We start from the raw sequence: 22170 nt of genomic DNA on the forward strand, positions 1-22170 counted from the left end.
TCGTATCAGAATAATCAGATAACGATATGTCATTCTTTTGATATTAAGAGGTGCTTATCGTTAAATGCGATGCATTTTATCACTTAGGTTTATGTATATATTTGTATGCGTACAGTTCTTACCAATATGACATGCATTTGACACAATTGTCTAAAATATCAATCCACACTTCAACCACATTTTAATAAACACGAAACTTTACACGTCGAAACACTCAAAGCTATACACGTAAACAGTGTAGTGTACTAGTACACAGATACAACGAGTTAAATCTTAGTAATACCATTATGGTGAAATTTAAAAACTCCAACACAGCACAAATACGACCATTTGTTTCATTTCATAGAGTCGGACAATGGCATGAAAATACAATATCCATCCATCTATTGATGATTTTAGCGTGCTTTATGGTTTCATCTGTAACATAATCTTCACAAGTCATTTTGAGAACCCTCTATGAAAACATCGTATAGAGGTGTTTGAGTTACAATGAATAATAACTATAGCAATTAAATAAGAACAAGACTGGAGATGTATTGATCACGAATTAGTTCATTTTGTCTTAGATGTGTGCATGTTTAAATTTAATAACGATAACTGTATTTGTTTATGACATGACCAAAATTATGTTTGTGATTTATCGTTCTCGTGACCTGAAATTGCGATACTTAATTTTCTGTTATTTTACGCTTTAAACTTACATGTGCTCACATCTCCTTTTTCAATAAATACGTGATGATTTAGTCAAAATAATAACAGTTAACACTAAGTAAGCCGTACAAACTCAAATTAAATGGTAAATTATATTATTAATCGTACCTATTATATTGTTCGTAGATATACATATGTGTATTATTGGCGCATCGCGGCAGTCAATGATATGATAAGGGCAGTCATTCGACTAAAATTTATCTGCGTTAGCTGCGACTCATTATCATTTGATTGAGTAACGACTCACAAACGTTTTAGAGAGTTACTTCTCGTAAGCTAATAAAACACTGCGATTCTCAACCAGTGAACCAGTTACTACTCTAAAGCCAGTGAGATGACTACGACTTCTTAACCTTTAGTTGAAAGTGACGCGTAAGCTACTGAGTAAGTTACGACTCGTACATGTACGCCTGTGAGTAATTTACGAATTGTAAGCTTGTGGTTGATTTACGCCTGGTTAGTAACTGAGTAAGTTAAGAATCGAGAGCCAGTGATTTACTTACGACCAGGGAGCCAGTGATTGAGTTACGACGCGTACGCCTTTTTGTCCGTAAGGACTTGTAAGCCTGTGATTGAAATACGCCTCACTCGTAAGCAAGTGAGAGAGTTATACCTCCTAAATCAGTGATTGAGTTTGAAGTCTGAATTCGTATATTGCCCAGAGCGGAATATTTACAGAAGTTGCCAATAATGGACTCTCCGAATACCGGAAATCTCCCGATTCCGAACGGTCGGGCCAATCCCGTATTGTCCCCTTCTGTTTCTTTGTAAAAAATGTTAAATAAACCGAACTCTCTCTTCAACGTAAAATACACTGAGTACATCGAACGGTCCAAATTCTCAAGATGCCCGATGCGTGTAAATAACAATACCTTGTCAGCACGGGGCGTGCGTGTCACACATTCCGCTCGATATCGATAATCAGATTAAACATACCATAAAGGTGTCAAGTCGTTACCGCGCTATTGAAGTCCGATTAAATAATGTAAAACAAACTGTGAAACCTCCTGGAAGTCCCGCTACTCCGTGAAGGCGTTCAAGGTGTCCGGGGAGAGTGCTGGGATGGACCAGCAGACAGTCAGGGCCTTCAAGAGCCGGCTGCCAGACATAATACAGGGATACAGCCTGGAGAACATCTTCAACGCCGACGAGACCGGCCTCTACTACAAGGCGTTACCTGACAAGACCCTGGCTGTGCGCGGAGACGGTGCAAAGGGAGTCGAAGGGCACACTGATAGGATAACCACCCTCTCCGCATGCAGAGCCACGGGAGAGAAGCTGACACCGCTGGTCATTGACAAGACAGCTAATCCCCGCTGCTTGAAGAACGTGTGACGAGAGCGTCTCTGTGTTCAGAAATGCGAAGGAAAGGACGCAAGATCCTGTTATTCCTGGACAACGCTGCGTCCAACACCTCCGACATGAACCTGAGCCACGTCTAGTTGAGCTTTCTTCCGGCCAACACTACGTCCCATCTGCAGCCGCTGGACCAGGGAGTTATTCGAGCGTTCAGTGCTGTCTACAGGAGATTCATGCTGCGAGCGCTACTGGCCACAATGGAGGAGACTGACGGCGCTGCCGGTGTTTGCCTCTCAGTGACGATCCTGGACGCCATCAAGTAGACAGTTAAGGCGTGGCAAGCAACACAAGCTTCAACGATCAGGAAGCCTGCGGATTCACAGCGGAGACCACGGAGACCAGTGACGACGAGTACCCCGAAGACGGCATCCCTCTCGCGGACCTCGTCCTGCATTTCCGGTTTCAGTTGGATGAGCTCACATCATTTGACAAAGACGTCGAGACTTATGACTCCGAGTGTGAAGCAGACATCGTCAACTGCTATTTAGAGGACGCCGCTGACACCGCCGATGAAGTAGACCAGATTCAAGGGGAAACGCCGGAAGCGCCTCCAGTGACTCTCAAAGTGATCTGCGACTTTGCCTTCCGTCTGCAGCGGTACGGACATGATACGGATGGTGACTTCCTGCCAACTGCAGACCCCTCATCAACACTGAAGCAGAGAGTGATCTCGGACTTTTTCAAGAAATCGTGAACTTCGTGCATGTGTAGGTTTTGACAAGACTTGCTGAAATTATAAATGTCTTGAAAATATGACGCTGTTTGTGTGTGTGGGGGGGGGGATAATAATTCGTGTGTCCACAATTATCGTATAAGTGTCGTTATTCGTCAAAATTGTCTGTCGTTTGGCGCTTCCTATTTATATCAAATAAAACTTAATTAATTCAGAGCTTTTTAAAGCGAACTCGAACACGACTCACTCGCCTATATGACAAATGTCACGTATGCATGAACATGAACAAGCACCACACTCACTTTGGGATTAATCAAAAGTCGGTATGTAATGTTTTTTGCTTTTAATCGTATAAAACAATTTTTTTTAAATACTTCAAACATTAACATTACATAAGTATAGTTATAACATAGTACATGTATATGTATAGTTTGTTGTATTCTTATATGATTTGTACACAATGCATACAATGTATATTTCGGCAATATGCCTACTCTTGGTAAACGGAACTCTGTGAAAACCGGACGATCAGGCCGGTCCCCAAACCGTCCGGTTTACAGAGGGTTTACTGTATGAGCATTTTATTGGCGGATGAAAAAAAAACCCAGCTATTTTAAAAGGTTTCGAATAGATACAAGGCGCATTTCAACGTATTTGGATACCTTCATTACCACGATCGCCGAGTGCAGTCAATGAGTTACAATGTAAACCACACGAACTGGGTAATTGAAACAACTTGAAAATCTACACTTGTATGAATAGCTAATGGTTAAGTGTGCTATATTTAGCTAGTTTCTATTCATAGTGTCCTTGGCCTAGTAAAATTTAAAGTTGGTAGGTTTATAATATAAAATATAAATCAAAGTTAGTATTGCTGCGCTATTTATTTTAAAACATTTATTAGAGTTTATATTCATTATACTCATAGAATGCTACATAAACAATTTAACGAAATTTTTTATATTTAAAAACAACTTAATATGAAGAGTGTGTAAATTTTAAATTTAAATAAGAAAAGGCTATGTGTATAGTGAGTCGGTATAAGGTAAGGGGAAATAACCAGATAATACACTACCTAATGGAAGTCTACATTTATCTTCTCCTGAGTATCGTATGCATTTATGTTTTAAAGGCATGTGTTCAAATATTGGAAAAAAGCAATGGATTTGTTTTCTAGATCACATACCTAACAATACTGTGTGAAAATTAACTACCGACAAATACCATACAGTTAATGCATTGATAAATTTTGATTGATAAGATAGCATGAGTGCCAAACTGTCACAAGATACGCCCGTTCGAAGGTTTTGGACACCATGCTAAATGCTTGAAATGCACTAAGTGACCTCGAGACCTAGTTATTGACCCGGCCTGACCCATATTTGAACTTGACCTAGATATCATTAAGACGTAACATCTGACTAAATTCGGTGAAGATCAGATAAAAACTTCTTCAATTAGAGAGTGGACACCATGCTAAATGCTTGAAATGCACTAAGTGACATCGTGACCTCGTTTTTGACCCAGTATGACCCATATTTGAACTTGACCTACATATCATCTAGACACAACTTCTGACCGCATTAGGTGAAGATCGGATGAAAACTACTTCAATTAGAGAGCGGACACCATGCTACATGTAAATGCTTGAAATGCACTAAGTGAACTCATGACCTCGTTTTTGAACCTGCATGACCCATTTTTGAACTTGACCTACATATCATCTAGACACAACTTCTGACCAAATTAGGTAAAGATCGGATGAAAACTACTTCAATTAGAAAGCGGACACCATGCTAAATGCTTGAAATGCACTAAGCAACCTCGTGACCTCGTTTTAAACCCGGCATGACCCATATTCGAACTTTACCTACATATCATCTAGACACAACTTCTGACCAAATTAGGTGAAGATCGAATGAAAACTACTTCAATTAGAGAGCGGACACCATGCTAAATGCTTGAAATGTACTAAGTGACCTCATGACCTCGTTTTTAACCCTGCATGACCCATATTTAAAATTGACCGACATATCATCTAAACACAACTTCTGACCAAATTAGGTGAAGATCGGATGAAAACTACTTCAATTAGAGAGCGGACACCATGCGAAATGCTTGAAATGCACTAAGTAACCTCGTGACCTCGTTTTTGACCCGGCAAGACCCATATTCAAACTTGACCTACATATCATCTAGACACAACTTCTGACCAAATAAGGTGAAGATCGGATGAAAACTACTTCAATTAGAGAGCGGACACCATGCTAAATGCTTGAAATTCACTATGCAACCCCGTGACCTAGTTTTTGAACCAGCATGACCCATATTCGAACTTGACCTAGATATTGTCTAGACACAACTTCTGAACAAGTTTGGTGAAGATCGGATGAAAACTATTTGAATTAGAGAGCGGACACTGCTGTGGACGCCGCCCAGACGCCCGCCAAGTGTGAAACTATAATACGTCCCGTTTTTAAAAACGGGCTTATAAAAATGAATTTTTATAATAAAGCATATCAAGAAATGTAATGAGTCGTGCGAAAACGGATCTTATGCCATATGCTACCAGCGAAGCTTCAGACTAACCTGCGAATGCAGAGTACACGGAGGCAGAGGCATTCTTAGAGCTACGGTATTCGGATATATCATTTGGCCCATGTCTTGCACGACGCGGTTCAAATGATTCTACAGCGTAAGAGTATTTTTTGCAGAATAAAACCTGTTTGCTAATGTGCTTGCAGATTTGTTTTTATCATATCTTCAAATAGTTCCATTCGTTTGCTAACAATTTAAAATAAGGATACTTAACAGGCAGAACATTACATATCGGTAATAATTTAACCTGCCCCCCCCCCCCCTCCCACATTAACATTTATTGAACATTACCTACTGTGTGCAATTATGTTCGAATACGTGTGCAATTAAGGCGAATATTGTATAAAACCGGGATGCTCAAGTGTCTAACGTAGACTGTTTTTCAAAATAACTTGGGTCTTATATTAACCGTTATTCTGACACATTTGTACTAAACTGTACTCAAAGCAAAAGAAAATACCGTTGAATATTTACTTTTGTAAATCAAGATATACTAAACAATTAAGATAGGTGTTTGTTGATAAGAGACCAACACTACTACACCCATTGATCACGATATCTCAAAAGGGCTTGTGCAGTATAGGATTGTATATCCAATTATATTCGTCATCAATATGCTCCAATGGTCACATCATGGGTAATTTATGTATAATATCTAAAAAGGGATACTCTGTTATTAATTATGTATCAAATAGTTGAATACGACATATGTTTAGCTTTAATCAATGCTCAGTAATATATTTATTGATACATCATAAGAACACTTCTAGGGGACACTTATCACAGGCACTGTACAATACGCAAACATAGTAATAGCCTTTTAAATTAACGATCATTAAGTACAGATATTTGTATATGACTTTGCAATAACGGTACTTTTTGCATTACAATTATCATAGGAGCATGGGATATGACAAAAAATGCTTCTTCTTAACGTCCGCCATTGGTACGTGCTTATGGCTTATATATTTATATGACCCATCTTGCAGATCAATTTTTTCAGCAAGATATCCAAAAACGTTGAAGAATAGAAACAGCCCTAGTGTTTGAGAACGAACGTCATCTAAACTGATGTCTCGCCGGGTATTATATTTTCCAAACTACGTTGGTGTTAAATGCTTATTTATCACATAATTGCTTAGCAAATTGGACCTTTTCGGAAACACTTATTTTCATGTTTTTTTCTATAGTTGTCCAAACGTTTTCCATGTGACATTTTTTTCGGACGAAAGAATATCAGTTCTAGCAGTTAAATGGGTATGAAATACATTTAAGTTGTACATATACACTTATGATTACGGTACTCTAGTGTTGTCGTTGAAGTGTGAGATAGTTTTGCAGGCTGAGTTTTATTCACGTATCGAATTCAAAGCAGTGCTACTGGTGCAAATGATGTCTGTATATTGCTTTTGGAAAGGGATACATGTCTTTGCTGTTTTGTATTTCTAAGAAAAATTAACAAATTTGTGTGTCATTTGCATAGAACTGCTAAATGCGGGTAAGCAAACAATTCGGGTAAATCGGAACGTGATATATATTATCTGACTTGTTTTACTGCATTACAAATATGACAAAAATATGTTCTGTTCTGTACAAATATGGCTCAATTTCTGGTTAAAATTGTGTTATAAACATGTTTCTGAGAAAATGTTCACTATGTCAATGATATATATATTGGATAATACAAACATAAAACAAGGGCTGTTTGTAAAACATGCATTCCCCCCATATGGGCTGTCAGTTGTAGTGGCAGCCATTGTGTGAATACGTGTTTTGGCACTGTGACCTTGACTTTTGATGTAGTGGCCTGAAAATCTGCGAGTCATGATCACTGTACCTATGAAGTTTCATGATCCTAGGCGTAAGCGTTCTTGAGTTATCATCCGGAAACCATTTTTCTTAGTTGAGTCACCGTGACCTTGACCTTTGACGTAGTGGCCTGAAAACCAATAGGGGTCATCTGCGAGTAATGGGCACTCTACCTATGAAGTTTCATGATCCTAGCCATAAGCGTTCTGGAGTTGTCATCCGAAAACCATTTTACTTCTTCAAGTCATGGTGACCTTGACCTTTGACCGATTGACCTGAAAATCAATAGGGTTCATCTGCGAGTCATGATCAATGTACCTGTCAAGTTTCGTGATCCTAGGCGTAAGTGTTCTTGACTTATCATCAAGAAACCATTTTACTGTTTCGGGTCACCGTGTCCTTGACCTGTGACCTAGTGACCTGGAAATCAATAGGGGTCATCTGCGAGTCATGATCAATGTACCTATGAAGCTTCATGATCCTAGGCCTAAGCGTTCTTGATTTATCATCAAGAAACCATTTTACTATTTCGGGTCACCGCGACCTTGACCTTTGACCTAGTGACCTCGAAATCGATAGGGGTCTTCTGCGAGTCATGATCAATGTACCTATGAAGTTTCATGATCCTAGGCCTAAGCGTTCTTGAGTTATCATCCGGAAACATTTTACTATTTCGGGTCACCGTGACCTTTACCTTTGACCTAGTGACCTGAAAATCAATAGGGGTCATCTGCGAGTCATGATCAATGTACCTATGAAGTTTCATGATCCTAGGCCTAAGAGTTCTTGAGTTATCATCCGGAAACCATTTTACTATTTCAGGTCACTGTGACCTTGACCTTTGACCTAGAGACATGGAAATCTATAGGGGTCATCTGCGAGTCATGATCAATGAACCTATGAAGTTTCATGATCCTAGGCCTAAGTGTTCTTGAGTTATCATCCGGAAACCATCTGGTGGTCGGACATACGGACATACAGACATACGGACCGACATGAGCAAAACAATATACCCCCTCTTCTTCGAAGGGGGACATAAATATATGACACACACCATGTTCTACATATACACAGAAATTCTCTTCCCTTAATTTTATCCGGAGATTTAACATGAGATATTAAACATAACGTTATGCAAACAATACACAAATACACCACATTATTATATATTAAATGTAATAGTAACACTTAAATAACAATTATAAAAGTAACAGTGTATAGCACAATTATCTCTTACATAAAAACCACACCTCAAATAAAAATATTGGAACACAAAAGAAACACTCTCATATATTTAATTTAGTATATTTCAATGAACACGTGTCTTACTGTGATGCAAATTTCTGCAAACAAAGGGAATCAACTGTGTCAGCCTTACATCAATTGTTTTTCAAAATAATTTGTCTCCCATGCTTTATTTACCAAAGCATAATTTCTATAAATATTAACAAATCGTACATTTCCACATTGAATAAAACGTTGATTTTATGAACCAGATTAAAACAAAAACATTGAATAAACTATAACGAAGTATCACAATAACTGACACAGACTTCAGAATATAAACATGAAAAAGAAAATATAAGAAATATAATAAATGGAATATTTTTTATGAGTATTTCATGTGACATCACTTGAAAACTTTACTGCGCACATATGATTGTTCTTGATGACTGAACAATTGTATCACTACATAGCATTTATATAGATAAGAGATGTGATAAGATAAACCACAAGCATAACGCACGACATTGCAATAACAGAAATATCAAGTATCACTTGTTTACTTTTTCACAATACCTTAACAGTATAAGGCAACATACAATTAAATGCCCACATATCATGGTTCAGTTAAAATACTGAATTATGAATACTGAAATTATCATTATGATGAACTAATTTTTTTATGCACAAGCTGGTGCTAGAATATAGTTCACACTCCAGAAGGTCGTTGAAGTTTGAAATTATTTTTTAAGACTTCTAGTGTCAATATTATAGTGATAGAAACTGTGTAGACACAACAAAACAAAATGATCAATTAAAAGTACATGATGTTATTAGCGGCAAAATATGATAAATTTAATGTTGTTTTTACATATTATATTATCGACAAAAACACTATCACACTTAGTAAGAAATAATATCTATTTAAATGTTTTACTTTGCTCGTGAACACGTTCTGGGGATTCATGGTCGAACATTTAATTTTATTTAAATGGAAACGCAACAATTGTTTATGGTTTTAGAAGAGCTGTCATCAACTTTAACATTCGAATGATGCCTTTCAAATAAAAGTTAATATATAATATACGCTACTTACAATTTCGTTATCTGTTACTGATCTTTTAAATATTCTCGTTGATGATGGTAGTTTAAAACTTATTTTTAAATAAGAATCATCTCATTTTGGCTTATAAAAATAATTGTGTCTAGGAGTGAAACCATTTATTGTTCACATGCTATTTACTTGTTCATTCAATATTTTGTATTTTTAGGCAAATGCTTTATTATGATTTCATACTCTAAATTTCAGAAATGTCATTCGTTAATATTCTCTACATGTTGCATTATAAAAAAAAACGTTATTGTGGTTACCAATTGCATAGATTCTAATACCATTTACAAACATCACATGGCTAGTATATACATACAATTTCTGGATACATAACACTTAAAAGCGTATTTAATATAGTTCATTTGGTAAGTTGTTTAATTACATGACAACTTGTTCATTATGTTGCTACTACAAAAACAACATGTAACTTTAAATTTAATTTTTCGATAATACCAAATTTACATAGGTTTTATTTTCCTTCAACGTTTCACAATCATTACCTAAAATATCCGATACACGTTCTATAACATTTTGCTGTTTTGTGCCGCCAGATGTTATGACCAAATATTCATGAAAGAGGTTTCAGCAAGTGTTTCGTACTGGTTTCTGATCTGGGAATCTGAAATAAAACGGCGGCTTTTGAAAACGCAAAATGAGTTGCATTTTACTGAAGATATGCTTATTTGTTTTGTTATGTTAAGTTTCGTGTTTTTTCCTATATTAAATTTGCAATTGCTGCATTTTCATCATTAGAGTGTAGGGTAACACATATTATACTGATAATGTATTTGAAGATTTAATATTTCTAGTTTCCAAACATTCTCCTCAGTACTTGACTGTCTATATTTCCTAAACGTTAAACTGATTTCATCAACATTAAACACATCGTGGCGTTATCAACATTACATAGATATTCAATAAACATGTCATGGCATGCATTTGGTACTCAAAGATCATACCGACTTTGTACTCTTCATACTCGTAACTGGTACTGACAGCAGAGACGTTACTCCTTGACTAAAAACACGTTTCTCATATATCATGTTTCTCATTATTATTCTCAGTCATCCGAGTCTGAAAAAATTATTACTGATATTAAATACATTTGTCATTCCAAGCCGAAAGAAAAATAAAATGGAGAAACGAACTGAGGTGAAATTTGCCTTAACCGAGCAGTGTCGAGACCAGGCCCATTCTGCAGTTTTAAGAATTGTTCGGATGATTATGTCATTCTTAATATAAAATACCATTTTACTTTAAAGCCCATTAACACTCAAAATTAACAAATATTAGTGAATATTTCTAAAAATGAAGTGAAAAACATAAAAAATCAATGTTCATTATAACATTAGCAAAATTTCAAAGCTAGATGTGGTCTGGTAACATATATTTAAGAATATACACAAATCTCTTTTTGATGTTTTATGCGGGCCAAGATATTCAACACCCGTACCAAGTTAGTGTTCCTGATTCGTATTAATAGATATCGATGCTAGGAATTAAAATGGAATACATTGTGCCACAAAAAAAAGAATTTTGTATCTCGTTAAATCTATGTTACCACACCAGATCTAGCATTGACATTTTGGATATTGCTATCAGGAACACTGATTTTGTATGGGTTAATTTTATTTTACAAAATATTTTGCGAAATATTCGTTGATTTTTTTAGTATATATGTTACTCTAAAGCATGATCTGTAAATCAAAGCAACATTATGTTGAGATTTAAAATTAAATTGTATATTATGGATTTATTCTTGTCGATTTTTTTCGTAATACTGTACATTTGCAAGTGTTGCGTGTGTTTATGCTGCATATTAAACAACACAAACACGTTCATGGATTCAGATAACAGCCCACACACAATTTACAATAAACATTTAGTACTTAGTCTTTAGTTACAAAGTATGCAAAAACACTGGCATATATAACAATGAAGACTTTGGTAGTCATTTACATGTACTATTAGTTTGAGCTAATAGCCCACCATGAAATATAATTTTAGCCATTTGCTAATCGCTTTTAATGACACCACCATAATCATGGCTGTGTGTGTTCACACTTCTGACTCACCGCGATGTGATGCTTGACCGGATGAACAGGTTTCACTTATTCAAGTTGTCAATATATATAACGTTACAATGTCATGACATTGTAATTATGAAACGACGGGTAAATACGATTTACAAAAGGAAAAACGAAATAAGGTAAAATAATGATTGTTACATACTGTCCATTGAATAAATCATCGTACTGAGCACCTGCGGGTGGATTACCTGAAATGCAGGGAAAGTAGAAAAGACTCAGAGAGAGCACTCTTATTCTTTGAAAACTGATATTTATCTGTGTACTTTCTCTCAGCTGAATACCTTATTGTTCTATAGAGTGTGTTAAACTTGGTTGATAACGATCTGTTGCATAGTAACTGCAGGGCACCAGTTTACAGGTATATTCAACTATATTTCTTAATATTGAGGAGGCATATATGGATTCATTCAACTTGATGCTTTAACTGTATTAAGTTATAGTAATCAATCAACATTGTCGAATATTCATTAGATAGTGTTAATTATGTGTATCACAATATCAAAGTTTACTCAACAAAGTTTATACATACGTTTAGATTTCTTCCAAAATATGAACAGCCCAAACACGACGACAACATGACAGTTCCACCTACAGCCCCTCCCACTGCATGCCCGACCGATGGAGAGGATCTGTTATCTAAAACATGCATAGACGAGTAAATATACCTGTGTGTGGTCATTTTAAGTAAAAGTAAGCATACAATTCATTATAATCATTTAATATTGTTTGGAGTTGTCGAGGATTGGCACTACTAAGCAACTGGTCAGTATGTATAGATGAGGTTCATATAACTAAAACATCAATTTTAAATGACTTCTATTTAAACACATTTATTTCATAATGTATTTATCTTCTTTATACAAACGTTAAACATTTCAGAAAGGTTTTACTTTTAAATTTGTATCAACCACCCCAGGTTTAAATCAACTTTGGGAAAATTTTGAAACGGTAACATTTAAAACAAAAAGCCCGAGCGCCGAAACTTTTATATAACATGACTTTATTATTAAACACAATAAGTTTAACCAACACAATTGAAGCGTTTAGCAGGAGAATCTCCTCTATGTGCTTGCCTTGGTCATGAAAACTTATAAGTAACATGATTTTAACATGTAATTGAGTTTGGTCTACTCAAATATATATACATGTAGTTTGAAGATAACGATAATACCAACACAAGTATTTATGTTTCTATATACCATCCTTAGGTTCGTAGCCGTTTTTATCTCTTAATTAAACTGGCATCAGCATTTGATAAATTTTTGAGTATTTAAACTTTGTTTCAATACAGTAAACAAGCGCAATATGTCATTGATGTATATTTCGTTGACATTATTTTTTGTTTTTTGGTGTTGATTTAGACATTTTCCTATGTGTACTTTCGATATAAAGACTGAAAGTACAAAAATGATGGGATACTTAGCATACTATATACATGCTGAACTATGATACGTGTATATGCTAAACGCGAAACCATGAACCACTGGCCAAAGCCCGAGGTATAGGTTTTCTGTGCCTGGCCTAATACTTTATTCTGTATTCAACACTTATCGATCTATGTCTAAATAACTGAGTATGAACAATGCACATAGTTATAATATTTTAATGAGAAAACTATTAACGAGATTCTTATGATCTTATTTAAATAGAATCTAGTGTTTGAAGACATTAAATGCATCTATATAAATTGCTTTAACAAAGCTACAACGCTTTTGCACTACCTGGGCTATTTAAGTTAACACACGTGCAATGCGAAATATGTGTAATGATTTGCAAAAAGAAATATAATAGAATATGCGAATATACGTAGCTGGAATTGAGGAACACTGGGGAATTGTCATTCACATCAGACACTTCTACCGGCACAACAGCTGTGGCAGTCAGCTCTGGTCTGTTGGTATCACGGGCTTGTAACTGAAATAAATGCATCAGTGAGAAGGGGTGAAAGTCATGGGAAAATTATATATATGAAGGGCTTAACATTAACTCTTTTGTAGTTTTTTTTCCAATGACGAAATTTTGAAAGAACAAGAGATGTGTTTGTCATAAACTCAATGCCCCCTATTGTGCTGCTTTGAAATAAAATTTCAATATGTCATTTGGCAGGTTTAGAAATTATCTCTTTTTTAACGCTTATTACTTCCCTTGGATTGTTTTTTTTTACTTTTGACCTTGAAGGATGACCTTGACGTTTCACCACTCAAAATGTGCAGCTTCATGAGATACACATGCATGCCAAATATCAAGTTGCTATCTTCAATATTACAAAAGTTATGGCCAATGTTAAAGTTTTCGGACGGGCGGACGGACAGATGGACAGTTCAACTGCTATATGCCACCCTACCGGGGACATCAAATTACTAAGATGTAGACAAACTGGTCTCCTGTAAAAAAAAAGAGCTAACCTTAGAGTTGTTAATTTGAAAACAGGTTAAAAGAGGAAATAACAGCTTAATTCGATCATGCTTTAATTAAATTTAATTTTTAAAAATTCCAAATAAGGAATGACGTCCAATATAACATGTAAACAGTTTAACAACTGACCAACAAAAAAACGCCATTCCTATTATTAATTCTAACTGTCTGAAGGTTCTTTTACGGATTTATTGTGTGCATTTACTTAATGATCCACATTCTAAGAATACTGGGCCTTATGCATGTTTTTAAAGTGTTATCCCAGATAAGCCTACTGGACTTCAAAGGCTTATCTTTTACAACACTTTGAACAAATGCATTAAGCCCAGTTTTCCCAGAAGGATTCTCAAATTAATGAAGCCCCGTATCCTTACTGTCAACGAATAATTATTCTCCCCTGGTTCGAAGTCGATAAGCTGTGACCTGACATAAAGCGGGAAAGCCTGTGACCTTTGACCACTGGTGAAGTTGAGGAAAGAGAAATCAGTATTACGACACCTCAAAGCTGTTGTACAGGAACTGAAAAATAAATGGGTTATACCTTTACAACTCAGAGACGCACTTTGATGCGTCGGTAGTAATCACCAAAAAATCTGATGTATTTCAAGGCTTTTCTTACAATATCCCTGTTTTAAAGCCATCATTTCCAACCCTTAGATGCTGATAAGCAGCAAAAAAAAACTGATTATCCCAGGCTGATCGGCTGTTATGCTGTTTGCATATAGCCATTTTGTCTTTGCTTCTAAGTTGAAATGGTTATAGAAAATAAAACAAAATATACATAATTCATTTAAAATATTTACTTAATTATGAATAATTTTATTTGTTTCAATTTCAAAGATGCTCATTCCGTTATTGAATACACATATGTGAAATTCACAACTTAAAAAAAAAAAAATGTACTTTTGCCATTTTTTACATTTGGAATATTAGGGGATCAAAATAAGAATATGTACAGGATCAATTTATGTTTGAACAATCTAAACATTGAAAAAAAAATTAACAAATTCAATTTTTATGACTTTTACATTTTTGGACCATAAAAAAATGGGGACTTAAATGCAAAAAAACACACACAAAAACTCACAGAGTCATCATCAGAAACGTTGATCTGGAAGCCATGTCCAGTCAGTTGCTGGTAGTCATAAGTAACTATGTTTTTCTTCTCTTCTATTCTGTACGTGTACACTGGCTGGTTAAATCCAGGCGGCATGTCATTAACATCTTCGATCTGGATGCTCACGATGTTAGTTGTGTTTATTGGGTTGCGATTTGGTCTGTTCAAAGGATCATACTCAATGGCCTGAAATAATTATTTTAAATTACATAATTGAGCATTGATCTAAGAAAACATGGGTTAATGCACGTGCATTAATTGTCGTCCCTGATTAGCCTTTAGAAAGATACTTTTATGGATTTTTTCCTTTCAATGGCAGTCTCTTCTTGACCAAAATCATGCCTATGCAGGAAGTGCTGTCCCTAATGAGCCAGTGCCAACTGCATAGTCTCACCTGGGAAAACACTTTATGCACATGCAATTAGCCCCATTTTCCCAGGGTGATGCTCATTTCTATTCTGAATGCTGCAATAAAAAAAGCAGGTCTTTCTCCAAGTTCTGTGTTTAAACAAATAGATATAAACCCCACAGTTTGGTGTTAAAAATGTTGATGTGTTCTGTTTTTTCAACTTGTTCAACTATGTAATCAAAATCAAAAGTAATTTGGAGCCAGCATAAGCAAAAAAAGCAATAAAATAGCATACTTCCTGTCTGAAATGTCTTTTAACTATGCATCTTTTAGTCAGCTGATGTGCAGATGCTTATTAAAATTGTAGTTACAAAATAGTGTTGCATGAGGCTGATGTTTGATTTTAAAGGGGCCTTTTCACAGACTTTGGCATGTTTTGAAGTTTGTCATTAAATGCTTTATTTTGATAAATGTAAACATTGGATTTAAAAAAAAAAAGAAAAAAAGTAACCCTCAACAGGGCTCGAACCACTGAACCCTGGAGTCCTGGAGTAAAAAGTAAAACATTTAGACCACTCAACCATCCATGCTCATACTGTATTTCATGTATTTAATACTTTATATAAACAATCCTCGTAGTTTTACCAAATATAACGACAACAACAGATCTCTCCAAATTATTTAATCGTTTCACATTGCAACGCCTAAAAAATTTCAGGTTTTTAAATCGTCAAAAGATGAATATAATGGCTATTTTAGAGCATGGTAAATGTTCAGTATTACTGTTTCCTTACAAATATCATAACTAAAACGAAAATCTGCGATTCTGAAACAACTTTTTTCAATAATTTACCAATATACTCAATTTACCAAAACGTGAAAAGGCCCCTTTGAGTCTAGCTGCAACAAAGATATGGAAACTATGGCGCAGTGACACTTATATGAATAAAGCACTTGGAGAAAACGATGACAGTACTACAACAGTACTAAACTGATTTTGTTGTTAAATGAGTTTATTAGTTGTGGACTCTGTCCTAAAAACATTTGTGATTTTTATTTACCTTTTTAATATAGAAAGACAAAAGTAATGTAGGAGACTACTAATATATGACCCGTGCTCTGGGTAAATGGGCTTAATGCATGTGCCTTACGTGTTTCGTTAGATAAGATTGTGCAGTCTGCACACTTTCCACCTTTACTGGATTTTCGTTCCAAAGAGACTTCCTTTAAAAGAAAAATACCATAAAAGCCAAAAGTGTTGTCAATGGTAAGACTACGCCAAATGCACATGCTTATCTGGGACAACATTTTAGGCACATGTCTTTAGCCCTGTTTTCCCAGAGCATGGCTAATATTCAATTTTGTTTAATTATAGGCTCAGACATACACCAGTGTCTCCACCAACCCACTAACACTACCCACCTTGATGTTGAGGGTGAGTTTTTTACCCTCATTTTGAATGGCTTCCCTATCTATGCGTTTCTTCAATATAAGTTAAACAGCGTACTAGACACGTCCAGGCAAAGACTCCACTGTGGTTCCAAGCTCAAAAAACCCATTATCAAACGCATATCAAACGCATATCGATCTGAAATAATCAGCTTGTTGTGGCGCCTACTACACGTTAACATCCAGTATTAAGCTCAACTTAGTGAAAAAATGTAAAGGATTGCTTGTTGCACCATAAAAACTGCAATTAGAATTTTCTATTGACTATCCAATGGTCATTAAAAATATAAATTCTCATTTGAAAAGTATCATTTTTATTTACATATAATGATAAAATAATTTATAACCTAAACAATAAATGAGCTGTCATAAGACAGCAAGCTTGACTATTATTCTGCTTTGATATTTTAATGTAAACTTATGACAGTCCCCAATATAATAACCACAAAGACATATTGGTAACAAATTATTACTACATCTGTAATAGCTATATAGTATTTGTAAAATTAAAGATGAAAATGTACACATTAAACCATGAAATGTAACCATGCAAATATAGCAGTACTCAATTTTCACTTTTTTTTTCAGATACAATTTGTATAACTTTGCAAGCAACCTAGTCTGCATATACTTAGCTACATTCACATAAAATTAAAGAATTACTTTGTCCATATATTATTGAGCAGAAACTAAGTTTCTATTTTTAGTAACAATGATCTACAGCCAACTGGTGCCAAATGTAATCCCATGCTAGGTCTACATGTTAGCTATCTGCAAACAACATTACTGCATGTTACCACCATCCAAAATTAATTCAGTGGACACTCTTTATGTATTCTTGGTGGAATTGACCTGTATTTAACTGTCCCCAAAGACAATCAATAAGTCATGTAAGATACACAAAACCTTCATCAAAATAACTCGATCCAAACTTAAGATATTGAGCGGAAACTCTTTTCCTATGTAAAAAAGACCTTGACCCCACTGGCCCTTAATGTAATGCCTGGCTTGATAAGCATTTAACCAACCTCACACAATTTCAGCACATTATCCCCCTTCGTAAATGAAGATACCAAATGCAAACTTTTAATATATTTTTGCAAAAGTGACCTTGACATTGGCCCAACTGGCTCTAAATGCAACCTTGTGCTAGGTCTTCATAAGATAAAAGTTGATCTACACAAATGTTTACTTGAGTTTTTAATGTACACAAAGAAACACGATTATGCTACTTTGAGATGTATGAAACTTTGTCAGTGACCTCACTCAATGACCCCAAACACATTAGTGACTTTCAATTGAATACCTACTACAATCAAAGTGCTGAAGGCACTGAAGTTGTTCGCTATTGCATAATTAAAGACGCAATTCATTTTTCAAAATTTATCGCAAGTTTAAAATTAACACACCGCATTCAAATGTAAAAAGAGTGTGTCATAACGCACGGGTTGAGCTTTGTGTGCACTTTTTATCATCCTATTTATTTCAAAGAGATAACTTAGACACAATAACAACAACATAGCCCTTTTTGGACGTTCTGAAAGCTTAGAAAGTATGATGTAAATAGGAATTAGACCTGAATATAAAGACAATTTGCTATCCCCATCATATTACATGAATATTGTTGGAATATCAAATACCTATCTCACTAAGAATATAATTTCATATACACAACTTTTGATTTTTGACACCATATACAAATTCAAAATATAGAATAAGATCATTGATGAAAATAAATCTGCAAGCAATACTTTTTACTCACGAATTGTTGACCCGTACATTGATGTTTATGCATTACTTGTTACACTAGCAGTTCACACGGTGTCAACAACTCTGACCTAAGCTAAGGTATACAGCACTAATGCTCTTTTTGGCGTAGCTGTTTTACCCAGCTTTTCATCTATTAACTTTTACAGACCAGACACGCATGAATATTTTCGAATATTTCATAGGCTGATTCGAGATAAAACCTCTGAACTTTGGCTACATCACTGTATCTGTGCTCAGCGCAAAGGATGTAGCACTGTTCAGTGTAAGGAATTCCGGACTACTCTCTGTATGTTCAAACGACACAAATTGCGGCCCAGTTACAATTACGCATTACATTATATCTCGCAGAATTTCAGTTTTGCTTTCAAATAAGAAAACAATCATTACCGAAATAGTATAGTGTCACAATAAGAAGAAAATCGTTTAATTATCCAACCACAATGTTTGCCTTACTCGGTCAGCACGTCTGGACATCGTTCCTGAACGCCTGGATAGGCTGCCCTTATTTAAAAGTTTGCTATTTTGAATTCCATTTTGTATTGAAAAGCATTGTGCTAAAATGTGCCATTTACAATTCTTAATGAGATTTTAAAATGTGAAATGTGAAATGTGAAAATGGGTCTTATTCCATATGCGCCCATCATATATATAGCCCACTCAGCCTGCGCATCTCTCAGTCTGGTCAGTAGAAACATAATGGGACCATAGCATATTCAGTGTTTTTATAGTGAACAGCATTGCCTCTGACCTGACTGTGCAAATGCACATGTTGGGTTTAAGAAAAGCTAGCCAAAGCGCATAAGACCCATTTTCGCATGACGCGGTGTTGAAAGTGTGATCTTAATGTGTCGAAAGAAAACTGCGTTTGAATCAAATATTAACATACGATATATTTCGATAGTGAAGAAATATACTCATAATTAAGCATGTGAGGACACATATGATGTGCAATCCCGTAGTATAGTATTTATCTTCTTACACTAATGTGTGGTTTGACAATGATAACACAGCGTTGTTAGCACCCGTAAATATAAAAAATCACCCTTATCTTTTGACAACAAAAGAACGTTTCCCAGAAATCCCCGCTGTATAAACATGAACGAGGTTACAAAACAGATCATTCGTGTCATATTTAATTGTTTGTTATATTCGGTATAAGCGACTATGAAGCATATTTGTTGTTGTCTATCGTATCCTTGAAGTTATTGTTGAACCCATGTTCAACATTTTATAAAATTGAGAATATGAACAAGCGTAACCTTATACTATTGCGTTGTAATGTGACTCTTCCTTGTTTATCCGCAGCCGCATCCATTAATAGCCTCAGATTATGAATGAGCTGAGCAAAAATATTACGTCATGAGTCGCAGCAGAAAGTGGACTATTTTAATCATTCATAAACAATCTCTTCGCGACAGGTATAATGCAATCACTGTCTTTTGGTTCTTTTTTATATAAGCTCCGTTCAAAACTATTACATTTAACACGATATTCATGTAATGTTTCCATTTATGAATGAATACGGTTGAAGAACTAAAAACTCTTGCATAAATTATACAACTCTTTCTCGCGCGGATACGGCATGTGTGGCGGGTAGTAGGCTTTCCGTAGATAAGCCGAACTGACTTGAAATTTTCACTAACAACATAAGTGTTCGCTACGCGAACAACTAAAAACAGTAATATGGGGATGTTGTGCGTTTATCTTTAAAAAAATCAAAGTACAAAAAAGAAGAAATAATTCTTCTAAATTGCAGGTCCGAGTTATTGCAATTTTGCAGTGACATCACAAATGACAAAGTTAAAATAGTGATATGGAAATGTTGCATGTTTATCTTTGCCAGAGCATTACGCAGCGGAAGAAGGGGACACAGACATTTGGGTGGGTAGTTTAGTAGATAAGATGACCGGTTGAAGTAACAGCAGACATCAGAATCCAGACGATCTGACATTCTCTCATTAAAATGTGTTCACACAAGAACACTTTTGAATCAATAAATACAAACTTGTGTAAATTAATTTGGCTTCTAACAAGTGAAAAGGGTTAAAGAGAAATTAAATTACCATCTGGGTTTCGCAGAAGCTCAAAACGGATTGCATTTGGTGAGCCAGTGTCCTGATCTGAGTCGACTCTCTGTACATGACATAGCAAAAATATCAAAAGAAGATGCATTGGTTGGTATATATTTCAGTTAAATAAAAAGAAACACCACCTAAAATGGATGATTGTTCACAGGCATTTAGGCTTTACCGAAAATAAAACCACAAATTATTACACAAAATATACTTTTAATAGGGATGGAAACAAATATTCAAATGTTCAAATATGAAGTTGTCTTAACCAGGCAAATGCCGTACATGCTCGTATTGTTTGTTTCAGACCTGAAACTGAAAGGTATCTATGGGGTCAAATGTAAAAATGATTTCTATGATTTTCAAAAGCAAACCATGATTTCCATAGTTGATATGGTTGTTTCAATGTTGTTTCAATAGTGTTGATGGTTTCCAATATAAATGAGCATTGCCCTGGGGAACCAGGCTTTATTGCATGTGCATAAATAGTCATCATAGATAAGCCCCTGCAGTCTGCACAGGCTAATCAGGGACGCTTCTTTCCACCAAGAATAGGTTTTAGTAAAGAAGAGACTTCCTAAATACGAAAAATACGTTTAAGCGGAAACAGGGGTTTTTTTTAGAGAAAGGGGAAGACGCTGGACGCTGGGTGAAAGGGGAAAAAAGAGTGCGAAAGAGACATTTTAGGGGAAAAAATAAAAACTGTTCATTTCAATGTCTATAACTCATCAAAAGAGGCTTGTCTCTGTCCTTTTTGTTCCTTAAACAAGTTGCAGGTGTAGATCTAATAAAGGGAAATGTTTTCAACTATATTTCTGTACTGGGGCCGGGGGACGATGTCAATTTTGTGATTTCAATTTCATGATGAATGGGTTTACGATCTTGATCTGCTACAGTATTGGAAGGGAAAGGAGCGGCAGCTGCCGATTGTCTACTTTCACTTTCACAATGTTCGATGTTGATTACCTCAGAATCCTGCTGGGTTAAAACGGTTTTCGATGATCCTTTTTAAAAAAAATGCCTCAATGCGTTCAGTATTTTCCAAGTCCGAATGTTTTATTTTGTTTGTGTAGGAACGCCAATTGTGATACATTTTTTCTGTTTTCATGTTTATATCTTGGCTTGCACATAGCCCGGATGAAAATTCGACTGGTTTCCGGTAATTAATAGACGAAACACCCTTCTCGCGCAAGACCGGTATCCAGTAAAATAGTCACATGATTATTACGATAAGTTGCCCAGTTTACATGACGTAATTTAAGAGCTATATTTAGAATAACTGGGATTCCCAGATTTTTTGTGTTCGTCTGGAGAGAGAGAGCGAGATCGTTGTACATGGTGCAAATTGGATAATTGTCGAATGCTCAAAGGAAAAATAAACATTTCTTTGAAATAAATATTATAATTTGGTGAAAAATGATAT

General features: G+C 35.5%; 2 protein-coding genes across 2 annotated transcripts in view; both read right to left on the bottom strand.

Moving 5' to 3' along the window:
• Nucleotides 1–22170, bottom strand: part of LOC127833554 (hemicentin-1-like) — a 168466-nt gene that overhangs the window by 111523 nt on the left and 34773 nt on the right. The gene's annotated exons all lie outside the window — the stretch shown is intronic.
• On the bottom strand, nucleotides 9320–16927 carry LOC127833561 (uncharacterized). The gene is made up of 7 exons (XM_052358871.1): nucleotides 16879–16927; nucleotides 15078–15293; nucleotides 14365–14509; nucleotides 13436–13489; nucleotides 11718–11763; nucleotides 10445–10497; nucleotides 9320–10104 (listed from the first exon to the last, which is right to left on the bottom strand). Exons 2-7 carry the CDS (start codon nucleotides 15110–15112, stop codon nucleotides 10054–10056), a joined length of 384 nt encoding a protein of 127 aa, XP_052214831.1. The 5' UTR covers nucleotides 15113–15293; nucleotides 16879–16927; the 3' UTR covers nucleotides 9320–10053.

Source organism: Dreissena polymorpha, chromosome 6 (assembly GCF_020536995.1).
Source record: "Dreissena polymorpha isolate Duluth1 chromosome 6, UMN_Dpol_1.0, whole genome shotgun sequence".
NCBI classification, from domain to species: Eukaryota; Metazoa; Mollusca; class Bivalvia; order Myida; family Dreissenidae; genus Dreissena; species Dreissena polymorpha.